The following is a 14,333-nucleotide window of genomic DNA, read 5'->3' as shown; positions in this document are numbered from 1 at the left end:
TGCAGTAATCAGTTTAATACTCGCGAGTGCACACGCTAGGCCTTATGTGATTCGTTTTAATAAACACGGATGTATCCGCTCTTTGCTTCCGAGCCGTTTCGAGTCAAGCACGGGTTACGGTTTCAGCCACTTCGACTGTTACGGAATAAAGCAGTGTCGAATTGCGAGCAGCTGATATTTGATAGGAGTGCGCGAGCTATGTCAGTCCCTTCCTCGCGCACAGACACTTTGCGGGTACACGTGACCGTGCCGACGCCGTGACGTCATCTAATGACTCAGCAACCCTTTCCTCTCATTATTGTGGTGGTGACCGAGAGATGCAGTTGAAGCCGATCTGATTTAATGAGCTTTTATAATCATGACTATGCAAAATATAAGCGTGGGCGTTTGTTCAGCGGTTGTTTTTTATCACACGTATTGTTTTCTCTTCTTCTTATATGAAAGTCACAATCGTAAGTCTTTTATTTAATTTTTTCTATTGTGTTCGTGTAAAAATATTATTTAAATACATTGGGATATGCTGGCTATTTAGCAAGAGAGTATATATATATATATATATATATATATATATATATATATATATATATATATATATATATATATGCACACACACACACACACACACACATATATAACTATAAAATAACAAAATGCTGCAGATGCGCTCCCATAAAATGACTTACACAGGACATTCCCTAACCCTGTTGTAAAATACACAGACAGGTGTGCTGAAGCAGGTTGAAAATAAACTTTGCAGCACAATAGGTCTCCAGGAGCAGGGTTGAAGACCTTTGCCCTATATTTTTTAAACCATTAAAACAACATATTCCCTAATTGTTATTTGAAATTGTATATGTATATTAATAATGTAAATGGGAAAAGTCAATTAGGTTATTAGGTCAGGAGTCACTTTTTATAGATTCCCTTGTCATCGTCGTGATTGTTAGTGTTTTGCATTGTCAAATTTCTGTTAACTGCCACTAGCTCCAACGCCCATTATGTTTACTTGGTAAACTTGAAAGTCTAACGGTAAAGGGATAGTTCACCCAAAAATGGAAATTATGCCATTATTTACTTACCATCAATTGTTCCAAACCTGTATGAATTTCTTTCTTCTGCTGGACCCTAATGACTTTCATAGTATGGAGAGAGAGAGAAAAATTGGTTGACCATATTCTTCAAGAAACCTTCTTTTGTGTTCAGCAGAAGAAAAACATTTACTGTATACAGCTTTTGAACAACTGGGGTAATTAAATCATTTTTTGGTTGAACAATGCCTTTTGTAGTGCTTTACGCAGTTATTTCTGTGCCACTAGCTGCACCAAACAGAAATGCAAAAATAATGTCTTTCATTGGTTGGTCAAACAGGTCTGAATTAAGGAAATACCCCCCTCTCTTCTTTAGTCATTTTCAAAATAGATTCCAAAAAAAAATGTCAACAGCAACATTTCTTAAGAAGCTTTAATAAATATGTAGAGCTTTATTATCTGACAACATGTATCACAGTATGCATATTGTGAACAATCCATTGATTTACCTTAAATAAGCAATACCTTATTAAAGTAATAAATCAGAAGTGTGTCCAGATGTCACTTTTCTCCCCCTATCTTACAATGTTTTCTAACCAAAATATTAAAAATCATGAACCATCAGGAAACAGAGCATATTTTATACTTGTCTACATGGTTCAGGCCAAACCTTTTTTCACAATTATTTATTCTCTAGGTTTACAAAATATGTCACCACAGTAAATCCTTTTATGTCCTATTCAGTGTTCTTCACATCACCACCCACAACACAATAGTGTCTTTTTTTTTCTTTTTCTTTTTCAGTGTATAATGAGTCAAACAGGGTCACGACTAAAATCCTACAGGGCCGGGGACATGTGCACTTCTCCCTGTGTGGCTTAATGATTTAGATCTAAGGAGGTTGTTCTCAGTAATCCCTCCTGCCAGCAACCCTGCTTATAATTAACTTGCTTGATTTTCCAAGAGCCAGCAGCACTTTGTTGGTGTCTTACATGATTACATAAACTGCCTGGTTGTATGAACACCTACTCCTAAGTGTAGTTGTAGGTGAAATGTTAAAACCGGTCTTCCTCATGGAATCTGTGCTTCCTTTTGTATTATTCTAAATAAATATGAATTACAAGCTCACATGCCTACAGTGCAATAAGAATGGCATCATTGGAAAAAAATGATGTAATAAATATCTGCAGGCATTTTTAAAGGTTTTTCATTGTTTGGTGATCAGAGGACAATGTCTAATATATGTGGACAGTTTGCAATGTAGCAATTACCCCATTTTGCACATTAAGGGACTAATCAAATCATAACCGTAGAATTGGCCCCAATTGGAAAATAATTTCCCAATTAAAATTATGACTGTAACCTGTATTGTTTGTATGCATTTCCTTTTCCATAAACCTCCATAAATCTATAAATCTCTCTCACTTTTCCTGTTCTCACAACCTAGGAACCATCTTTGAAATGCATTTATCTTTAGTTGTTTTTTTTAGATTGCTTAAATTTTAAACAATGTTGGCTTATAGAAATAAATGTTAATGTGTATGCATAATTCAACTTCGTCATTTTTTGTTGTGATATGATATCCAACATTTCCAAGGTTGCCACGAACTGACAATACATTTTGGCATCTGTGAGAAAAGTTGATTTTGAACAAACAGTAAGATAAAAATGTTTACTCAATTACATTTAGCAACTCTACTTTTGCCGGCTATTCCGTCGCTGCTTATATACTAATCGGTGCGGACGATACAGAGCTGGCCCTCGACTCGCGTGTTTTGCGTGTGGGGATGGTGACAACGCAACATGAGATACCAACCGTTGCCTCTGGCAATTCGTCATCCTCAGTCCATTCGTTAATATCGGGGTTAAACACCTGAATACATTTCTTGTACTTCTTCTCGATCTCATTCCAGCCACCCAGGAGGTAAATCTTATTATTCAAGGTGGAAGCACCAGCCGTGCTCACTCCAGTCAGCAAGGGGGCGACGTAGCTCCACTGGCCGGAGTGAGGGTTGTAACATTCAACTGGCAAGACGTCCACCCTCTCTCCACGTCCACCCAGTTGGCTGCCGCCGAGAACATAGGCACGGTCTCCAACGGTCACTGAACAGTGCCATCCTCTCGGGGTGCTCAGGCTGTTCTTGTCCTGCCAGCTATCGGTGGATGGGTCATAAGAACATACAGCACGAGAGTAGGCGTTGTTAATGTAACCACCGCTAATCAAGATCTTGCCATCAATAACTGTGCTGGCATGGCAACATCTAGGGACTTCCATTGGTGATTTCATTTGCCATTGGTTAGAGGATGGGACGTAGCACTCGACAGATGCCTGGCAGCCATCAGAATTACGCCCTCCTACAGCGAACAGGAGACCGTTGAAGGTGTTGAGGCTGAAATGAGTGCGCTTTTGAATCATGTTTGCCAGGTGGATCCACGTGTTGAATCGGGGGTCATATCTAATGAGGGAAATACTTGTACGTTATGCATCGCTTGGAAAAAAAGACATGCCAATGGACTTTTGACAATAAAGCCATCTGAAAGGGATAGTTCACCCAAAAATGAAAATCTGCTGTTAATTTACTAACCCTCAGGCCATTCAAAATTTAGGTGACAGTAAAGAAGTAAAGAAGATTTTTAGGTGAAACTGCTGTCTTTGGAGGTTCATATACCTCACATCTGTGGCTGCCGGTTTTTGAGTCTCCTGACTATACAATGGGGTCCTATGAAGCGAAATGATCAGTCTGTGCAAGAAACTGAACATTATTTATTTACAACATTATTACCTTTATCCACAGCCTGGGCAAATGGTTCTGAGCATGTTCACGACTGTCTGGAGCGCGATCTTCGCATACTCACAAGTAAGCTGGTGATGCCGTTTGTTTACAATGGAGAGTGAGGGCTCATATGTAGAGCTTCACCAGCAGAACCAACGTCTAAATCTCACTACATAAAATTTATAGCGGAAGATGATTTCTCTCTGAAAGTGGATGACATGGAATTTTATGCACAGCCCTACTTGTTTAAACCAGAATATCCAGACCAAGAACTGGGTGGACCAAGAAGATGTATGATGCGACTGCAAAGGCAAGCCTCAGTGCATTTCCATTACAAATTTGCACAAAACTTTGCGGATAATTTTTTATCAATAAAAAGTATTGCAAAATGATGGTGTTTTCATTAACTGATGTTATGCGACTAAAACTTAATTTATTCCTCTTGCGATAAGTCATGGCAATGGATTTTGACTGGATTTTGACAAGACTAGCCATTATATGTAATCAAAAGAGGCCTATGAGTGCATCTTGACAGAAGCAGTCCGTAGAACAGTTTCTGAGACGCACTGTCGTGACCGGTAACTCAAGTGTTAACTAGAGCGGCCACGATTAGCTCTGGTGGCCACCTAGTGAGACTCTTGAGATGCGTTGGCGTTCATGCTCTAAGTGTCATGCAATGGCATCAGAGGTAGAATCGCTCTGGATCAGTTGTCAGAAATCTGTGTGAAAACACAAACTTCCTGAATGGGATTTTGCTTGCAAACTTTAAATTTAATTTAATTTAATTTAATTTAATTTAATTTAATTTAATTTAATTTAATTTAAGTCTTCTCCTTATATGTTTTTTTGACTCTCAAAAGTCAGCAGCCCCAAAAATGTAGTGTATGGACAAAGACAGCATTTTCACCTGAAAATTATCTTTACTGTTCTACTGAAGAAACAAGTTACCTACATCTTCAATGGCCTGGGGGTGAGTAAATAAACATAAAATTTGCATTATTATTATTATTTTTTTGGTGAACTATCCTTTTAAAGAAACAGCATTGGATCTTACCTTATAAAATTGCTGACAGCATGTTTTGCTTGGTTCCTAGCATCATTCTGGTCTTCACCACCAGCAACGTAAAGGAAGCCATCCAAAACAGCCACACACTGATTGAAGCTCTTCGCAGGCATCTCAGTCAGCTTGTTCCAGACACTGTCATCATCTCTGTAGAGAATGTCCTTGCTGAGAGATTTTTCGGTTAGGGCAGGACGCCCACCCACTGTGAGCAGCACTCGTTGGCCACCACGGACCTTGGTTCTTCTGGATTGCAGGATGTTCTGCTGGAATGGCAGCAGGTGATAATTCATGGCATCAACCAACAGACGGTGACACTCAGCATCTTGCATCATCCTGGGAACGATCTGCACATGACTAACAAGGTCCTGGGGTGAGATGGTTCCAAAGCGGATGCTGGACAGCAGATCAGGAGCATACTTCAGCCTCTTCTCATCAAAGTCTAACCACTTTATTGCGATCTGGAAAGCTGTGAGCTCAGAGGGCAACTGAAGCGAGTCATCTGTAAGAAATTCACTGATCTGCTCATAGGTGAGCTTTAGGAACTGTTCCATTTCTGAGAATTCGATGAAGTTCTCCCGCATGAACTTCTGCGCAGCCTCTTTCGTCTCTTTCAGATTGTATGTGTCAGTAATGTTGACAACATACATGCAATTTTCCACGCTGATCTCCCGCATCAAGAAGTCACTGCACATCTTCACCAGAGAATGGATCTGCAGCAGCATGGCTGCTGATATCGTGCTACCAATGGTGTACAAAGACAGGGTCAGTTTTCCAGAATAGGCATAAGTGATGACTGTAGCCAGACCAACTGGGGACAACTCACTGAGCTCAATCTTCTTGAGGGCTGGATCCTTCCTGAGCATGTTTTGGATGTACTCACTGCAGGAAGCCATCACAACCTTGTGAACGTCAAAGGATTTGGACTTGGTTGCTACAGTCAGATCACAGAGGAAACTATCTTGCCTCATGTGGCCAAGACCCTCCAAGAGGTTAGGTGCATAGACAGGGTCAGTGACCTCGGTTGAGATACAACTAAAACCATTTCCGCTTTCCAGGAGAGTGTTGAGCCCATTGATTTTGTTGGTGGGACTGTCCTCTACCAGAATTGTTATCTCATTTATGTCAGCTTTGTTCTTCTTAGCGGCCTTGTTCTTTTTGGGTGCCATGACTGTAATAATGGGTCACAGCCAAGACCTAAAGGAATTTTGACAAAATAAGAACACATTATGAGTCAAAGAACAAATTTTAAAACATATAAGTGTATAAAGACGAATCTGAACAAATCTATTACTCTTGATCTGTTAATATGCAGGAGGTGACCACTTTCTATGTTTACAATCATTGACAGCCCACAATAACACACTTTTTAAATCTTGACAAAACATACATCAACTGAAAGATCTAAAACATAAACTTCAACATATGACTTTAACAATGTATATGCTTTAGTGACCTATATATATAAAGAGTGGTTGTACCAAAAGCTTAATAATCAGTTATTGAAAAACCATATAAAATGACCATATAAAAATGGCTGGTTTGGAAATGTCCCTCTAAATATGTACAGTATAATGGCTGCAGTCCTGCTCTCAAACTGTGCATGCAGCATTTTAATACTGAGCAAGAGATCTTTCATTTTACAGTGCTTTATGTATCAAAAATTTTTCAGCAACAAAACAACACTTAAATCTGTAGTGTAGTTTTTTTTTTTATTATTTTTTTTTTACATTTGTATAGCACTTTTCATACTTCTGTGCACAAAGTGCTTTACGCTATATAACACACAATCACAAAAAGAAAACATTAATAAAAAGCAGTACACAATTAAAAATAAAAGCAAAAAATAATTCACAAAATATTATAGGCACATTTAAACAAATATGTTTTCAAACAACCTTTAAAAACAGACAAATGCCCTATCTCCTTTAGTCTTTAATCTAGTTCTAGGAACTACCAGCAGTTCATTAAAAGAGGATCGTAGGCATCTCCCTGTTTTGTACGGTATCAAAAGTTTGGATAAATACAAAGGTGCAAGGCCATGTAAAGCTTTGTTTGTCTATAAGATAATCTTAAAATCTATCCTAAAATGAACAGGTACCCAATGTAAAGAGGCAAGAACAGGTGTGATATGCTGATTTAACTTTGTTCATGTCACTAGTCTCGCTGAAGCATTCTGCACTATTTGTAACCACGATCGGTTACGATAGTTCAAAGAAGAAAACAAGGCATTGCACTAATCAAGACTGGAAGATATAAAAGCATGAATAAGCTTCTCAGTATCATTAAAATTAAATAAAACCATCTCACCTTGAGTATATTTCTTAACTGATAAAAACAAGATTGAACCAACTTCTTGACATGGAATTAAAAGGTTAAATAAAATAAATACCCACATTTTTTTAGCAGCTGCTTATTATTAGGAAAAACCATGTTGAGAGCACGTTCAATCTGATTTCTAATTGAGCTCTGACCAGTTATCATCACTTCAGTCTTTTCCGTATTTAACCCTAACGCCATCCCATTTTTTAAATCAATTAAACATGATTGAAAAACTTCTAGGCTCCCTAGGTCCTTAGAAATCAATGACAGGTATAATTGTAAAGCATCTACATAAAAGTGATCATTTATATTGTCGTCAAATTACTGCACCTAATGAGATCATGTAAATAGAAAACAAACAGGTCCTAACAGGGATCCCTGCAGAACCCCACATACAACTGCAGAACGTTACTTCACCTTCAACTAATACTTAATACGTCGGGTTAGACAGATAAGACACAAACCAATCCAGCTCTGTCCCTGAAACCCCAACCCATGTTTTCAAAGTATTAATTAAAATAGAGAGGTCAACTGTATTGAAAACTGCAGTCAAATTGAAAAGTACGAAGACTGAGCATTCACCAGCATCTGCTGCCATCAATAAATCATTTGTCACTCGTAAAAGGGCAGTTTCAGTGCTATGATCAGCTGTAAAACCAGACTGATATTTCTCAAAAATATTATTCTCCTTTAAAACCTTCAACAATTGTATTGCTACTGCCTTTTCTATATATTTTTTAAAATAAAAGGTAGTTTAGAAATAGGTCTGTAATTGTTTACCACTGCAGGATTTAATGAAGGCTTCTTCAGAATTAGATGGACTGTAGCAATTTTTAACTACTCCGGGACATATCCAGAAATAAGAGAACTATTCACTATAGACTGTATAACAGAACTTATAGTTCCTGACGCACAAATATTCTCACAAATATTGTGCTCTGAAACAGGTTAAAAAAGAATCCAACAATACCTCCCTATAACCTGGGTTAACCTCACATTGGACCAAAGGAGGAATATTCGAAGCCTTTATATTAAGAGACCTTGTCCACAAAAGATGACAAGAATGACTTACAATCAATAGAACTTGACACACTACTTGTCAAATTGTTAATTATTTTAAATAGAAACCTAGAATTGTGACTGTTGATGTTAATTAAATTGGAAAAATAAGCAGATCTCGCTTCTAGTCATTTCTCATATTTCAAAACCACGTGTGGTGTTGCTTAACTATTAGTGTCATTCTAACAAGAAGCAAAAAAATAAGAAAACTAGAACTCAATAAATAAATATAAATAAAAAAAGTAATATCAGAAGTGTAAAGTGTTATACTAATACTCTTTAAAATAAATAAAATAAAATAAACACTTAAGAGTTGTTATCGCAGCATATCACCTCGGCATTCCCCTCTTTGCATCTGTCACAAGTTATCACAACTATGGCCAAGAATAGAAAGGCAGTGTACCATCGCTCTGAGGTTCCTTTTATAGACCCAAAGTCATTTAATCCCATCTATCCTTTCAGTATTTCAGAACTAAAACATGTAACTTCATTGTAGACAACTGTTATTTTGTTAAATATTACAGTAAACTGATTCATACTATTAGGATCTGTCTTTGTACTACATACTCTCTCTCTCTCTCTCTCTCTCTCTCTCTCTCTCTCTCTCTCTCTCTCTCTCTCTCACACACACACACACACACACAAGGTGTGTGTGTTTGAAAAGAGCCTGATAAAACATAAGAAACTATTTCCACTAACAAGTCTCATATAAGTCCACTAACAACTTTCATTTATTTTTGTACTGGTTCTGAGGGGAAAAACAGTTCCCAAGAATCATACAATCAACATCCTTTCAGTCAAACTGGAAATTGCTGAGATAGTTCTTTGTTAAACTTAGGTGCTGTAATATACCACAGAAAACATTTTGTGTTTGTGTGTAAAGACAAATATAACGCACTTACCGTAGTCGAGATGAAGTAGGTGGAGGAGAAAGACAGACTTGCACCTCCAAGTTGGTGTGCAGAAGAGAGAGACGTTGTGTCAGAGGTCCGAATAGAGCTGATTAACTCCTCCTCTCCAGCTCACTCAGAAGAGGCGGCTGATTGCGCAAACAGTGCGGAGCATGTGGTGCTCCATTATTTCACCAATAGGTCATAATTAAACCTGATTGGCATAAAATGCTTTTGATGTAGTCTGATACTGTCTCTGCTGGATTTAAGAGAAGAACAAACATGAAAACACATTAAGGAGAAAGTGGGTTTAGAGGATGTGTGTAGCCTAATACTGATGGAGCGCAACTGGACTGCAGTTCATGAACTCATTTCCACACTCTTAAAAATAAAGGTTTATAATCAAAATAAACGTGCTTCAGTTATATAAAGAATCCTGAAATCTTAAAAAAACAAAAAAACAAACAAAGATGTTTTCTGTATCATGTTACCTCATAGTCTATCTTTCCCTTTTGTTTCTTTTTTAACTTCCCTTACTTTATTTGTTAAAACTAGGCAACCTATATCAAATTTTCCAATTTAAATTATTAAACTGAACTAATTCCAATATTACATTAAAAATGACATGATAAACTGGGATTTCGATTGGTCCGATATAATGGACTTAGCAGCCACGACGGCTGTATCCGTGTGACTCTACACAACAGCCCAGCAGACCCATCTGCTGTAGGCTACATTCAATATTAAATGCAGTCAGTAGAATAAGCGTTTTGTCTTTTCATTGTGCTCCAGAATTGATCAAAGTTGTAACTAATCGACTTCTTGCATTTGCAGACTGTTTGGGACGCAGGCCCTGCGATGAGTCTTCATTAGTCAAACAGCTTGTGTGCAATGATTCTGAATAGACCTTTCAAACTAGGAAAACACTTTCATTTATATTGTCTCCGCCCATATAAATGTGACGAAAAATATATGTCCTTACGAAAAAGAAGTATATTCAAGTATGCTATAAGTATAGTCCTTTTAAACAAAAAATAGGAAAGTATGCTTTTAGTTTACTTTTTATGTAGTTCTCAGTAATGGGCTTTTTGTTCTCCTAATAAATAAATTAAAAATGTCATTTAAGTATACCTGACTTATACTTACAAAAAGTCTTAATATATTTGAGCTATACTCCTACAATCTGTGTGTTCATTATAATTATTATACGTTAGATGGCGCTAATACACATCTTCTGTACAGAATTTCCAAAAAAACACAAGTGAAGAAGAAAAAAGAAATAACAGATACTGACACATGTAATCTAACACAATCATCTGACATAAAACGACATCAAAACTGTAACATTATGGAATAAAATGTTGACCAATGAAGAGGTAATAATTACAGTCAAGTTTTGGGGTGTTGATCGACTCCATCTACGTTTTGATTATCATTCTGATTCCAATTAATAGTCTTTTTCAGATTTTTGTGTTATTTCAAATGTTATTTCTTTATTTTATTTTTTTTTAAAACATTAAAGTTTGTAAAAAATGCATGAAGCTTGAATAAAATGTTTTTGTTTACAGATTTCTTTGTTCTTTCTTTGGATGTTTTGTGTGTTCAGATATTCATGTAACAAAATATATACACATTAAAAAAATTATGAGTATACTTTCAGTATAAAACTACTAGACTAGTAGTTTACCGAGACTATACTTCAAAGTGTACAAAGTATTTAATTAGTAAACTGTCAGTTTACCTAAAAAAAAAAAAAAAAAAAAAAAAAAAAAAAAATATATATATATATATATATATATATATATATATATATATATATATATATATATATATATATATATATATATATATATATATATAATTGTTTAATGTTTTAAATTCCATTGAAAAGCCATTAAATAACCTATACCTATTACATTACGATCGGTAATGTAAGTTTGACAGCTAGCCCCAGTCTCCTACTTAAGCCTTAAGTTTGATTTAAATTAATGGTTTGGTATGTATTTATTTATTTATACTCTTTGCACAGAAAAAAAGATGGTGTACTGTGAATAGAAAATGTAGTGGCCTGTGTCAGCAGCTGTTGACAGGAAGATGAGAGGTGTTGTTGGGGGGTAGGCAGTTTAGAGGGGGTCATTCTAAAAATAACACTGCAGTTGTCTCTCATGTAGGCTGTCTGTCACTTTAGGCCTTGAAGGGCCAATGTGGCAGTACTTATTTTGATTAAATTAACAGTCAGTGTGTTGGTGAATTTGTAGTGCATTTTTAAAATACTATTTTTTTTTATTTTTTTTTGATGTGGCTACACAATGCATTAACCCCTCTAGTGCACACGCACAGTATCTTGTATTTTACAACCGGTGGGTGGGTGTCATTTTATTGCCCATTTATAGTACCTCAGCTGAGGTTTCCCTATACATAGAGCTTGACCAGTGCGCTGGCTCAGCAAATTCACATTTTTAAACAGCCACGTGGAAATGGGAGGGACACAGTGATTTATAATTCTGTTCTATACGTGATACCAACAACATATGGGGTATTTTCAGTAACATTAGGTCATATTCAATCAATGTTTAAAATGGTATCTACAGAAATTTGTATTTGATTCATATTCATACTACATGTCTTTAACTTTTATTTTCTGGACTGTGGAATAACTTCATTTCCCAGAGTGCTCTAGTTTACTAAGTTTACAAAATAGAATCAAACAACATGAAGCAGGTTTGCAAGATGGTAAGCTTAAACAGAACTTCTTACGAGTTATGTTCTTGCCAATTTTGTTGAAACACGTGCAACCACACCATATGTGCTTGGATGATTGCTTCAGTTGTTCGGATGATACTGAATTCAGTAAATCTTTCCTTGTATTGTCATTTCATTTTAACAGCTTGTTGGAATTTAAATTCTTATTAGCTGGAAAAGAGGCGGTTTTTGCCCAAACCTGGTAACAAGTAAATTATTTAATTTGCTTAGATTATTTAATTTAACCTATTCTGTCTCAGAACAAATTTTGAAGAAACAAAAGTATTGGACATTACACTTGAAATTCTTATTGTAAGATTTTAATTGAAAAAAAATAAAATAAAATAACAATAATAATTTTCCATTATTCTTAGTGAAAATATCCCATGAGCTTTATTGATATTTGTAGGAAACAGGAATTGTAAAGGCGTCAACTCAGAAACATGATGAGGCTGGAAAGGTGGCAGAAATATTGGTGAATCGATGGAAAACGCTTGTTCCAAAAGACTCTAAGGTATCATCTGCGCCTACAAATCTGTAATCGAAAACAAATGTATTTTATTGGCCTTTGAGATATTATATTTTCCATGTGACATAATCCTAGTCTCCACTTCCTCTTTCTTTCTTTCTTTCTTTCTTTCTTTCTTTCTTTCTTTCTTTCTTTCTTTCTTTCTTTCTTTCTTTCTTTCTTTTTAAATTGCAGTTCGATTGGGGGAAAGCCTGATGACTGCCTAACCCAAAATAAACAGCTTAATAAAGAAGTTCAAGAAAGGAATAAACATGATAAACAGCCAGCTTTCAGAGAATAATTTTAGAAAGAAGCCAAAAATTGAGAATACCAGAACTGAAAACAAAATGTCACAGAATGTTGACATTAAGTGCAAAATCAAGCCCAGCAAATCCAAAATAGAAAAAAAGGATGAGCCAAAAAAAGATTAAAGTGTTATTCGAGGCTCATGGAGTCACGACAAGGAAAAGACAAGTTGTGAGCTTGCAAAATATAAAAGCAAAAAGACAGAGAAGGATTTTGGCAAAAAAAAAAAGGAGAATATGAAACTTGCACAATCTTTGAAAAGACCTGAATCAATGCAAAAGCAGAGAGAGAAGAGAAGAGATGCATGCAAGGAAGAAAAGATTGAAAAGGCCAAAGACAAATTGGTAAAAGAGGAGACTGACAAATCTGCTGAGCATGGCTGTGAAACACCTTTCATGTCCTTTGAGGCCTACCTGAGCTATGGATTTGATGTCTATGAAGAGCCCCTGGTCTTCACTGGACAAAGGCTGAATAATAAGATGCAAGTGTACTCTGGAAGTAAGATCACATAAATGACGCTGTACCAGCAATGAATTGGAGCGCTGCAGAATAACATTGACTATATGATATCTAACATTATGATTTTGGTCTCAATATAATACTTGCGTGAGTTAAGTTTGGTTTTAAAGACCTTGACTGTTTTGCCGCTCTCTATGACATTGGAGGGTTGCCATTCGATATTTTGGAACCGGTACTAGAGTGTTGAACGTCTGAACAGCTCCTCTGGATTGAGGAGTATAATCCAGCAAGAAGTTAACTCTTGTCTTTGAGAATGCTGGGAACAGTGTGTGCCATATAGATATGGATCTAATCTACATGTATCAGTTTGAAGCATTTAGTGTACATTTTATATTTCTGACACAGGTGTACATTGGGGTGATGGACCACCTGCCGGAAAGACACTGCCAGAAGGACTTCAGAAATGCCTGGCTGGAGGAGTATAAATCCTGGAAAGAGATGTACCGCCGCATGTCAGAGGAGAGGGAGAACAAACTAAAGCAGCTCACAAAGAGCATCATCTCTGCTCACTCCAAGAAGCCCAAAGTTAATTGGGTTTCTTACTTGCACTAATTTAATTCAAAAAGTGAAACTTGTATATTATATTCATCCATTACACACAGACTGATATATTTCAGATGGTTATTTCTTTTAATTTTGATGATTATAACTGACAACTAAGTAAAAAAAAACAAAAAACAGAATCTCAGAAAATTAGAATATTGTGAAAAGATTCAATATTGAAGACACCTGGTGCCACACTCTAATCAGCTAATTAACTCAAAACACCTGCAAAGGCCTTTAAATTGTCTCTCAGTCTAGTTCTGTAGGCTACACAATCATGGGGAAGACTGCTGACTTGACAGTTGTCCAAAAGACGACCATTGACACCTTGCACAGGGAGGAAAAGACATTGCAGAAGAGGCTGGCTGTTCACAGAGTTCTGTGTCCAAGCACATTAATATAGAGGCGAAGGGAAGGAAAAGAGTACAAGCAATAGAGATAACCGCACCCTGGAGAGGATTGTGAAACAAAACCCATTCAAAAATGTGGGAGAGATTCACAAAGAGTGGACTGCAGCTGGATTCAGTGCTTCAAGAACCACTAAACACAGACGTATGCAAGACATGGGTTTCAGCTGTCACA

General features: G+C 36.5%; 1 protein-coding gene across 1 annotated transcript; it reads right to left on the bottom strand.

The window, feature by feature from the left end:
• Window positions 1-1,443: 1,443 nt before the first annotated feature.
• On the bottom strand, window positions 1,444-9,270 carry LOC113113009 (kelch-like protein 31). The gene is made up of 3 exons (XM_026279092.1): window positions 9,146-9,270; window positions 4,857-6,059; window positions 1,444-3,484 (listed from the first exon to the last, which is right to left on the bottom strand). Exons 2-3 carry the CDS (start codon window positions 6,029-6,031, stop codon window positions 2,752-2,754), a joined length of 1,908 nt encoding a protein of 635 aa, XP_026134877.1. The 5' UTR covers window positions 6,032-6,059; window positions 9,146-9,270; the 3' UTR covers window positions 1,444-2,751.
• Between the last annotated feature and the right edge of the window lie 5,063 nt (window positions 9,271-14,333).

Source organism: Carassius auratus, chromosome 13, assembly GCF_003368295.1.
Source record: "Carassius auratus strain Wakin chromosome 13, ASM336829v1, whole genome shotgun sequence".
Classification (NCBI taxonomy): Eukaryota; Metazoa; Chordata; class Actinopteri; order Cypriniformes; family Cyprinidae; genus Carassius; species Carassius auratus.
The sequence above is the reverse complement of the archived record's forward strand: the minus strand, read 5'-3'. Positions and strand labels throughout refer to the sequence as shown.

Bases quoted from the DNA above. Each gene is read 5' to 3' on its own strand.
- LOC113113009 (XM_026279092.1), bottom strand. From the start codon at position 6,031: ATGGCACCCAAAAAGAACAAGGCCGCTAAGAAGAACAAAGCTGACATA. The intron at 3,485-4,856 runs GTAAGATCCAAT...TTCCCTCATTAG, and splicing joins GCTGTCAGCAATTTTATAAG to ATATGACCCCCGATTCAACA.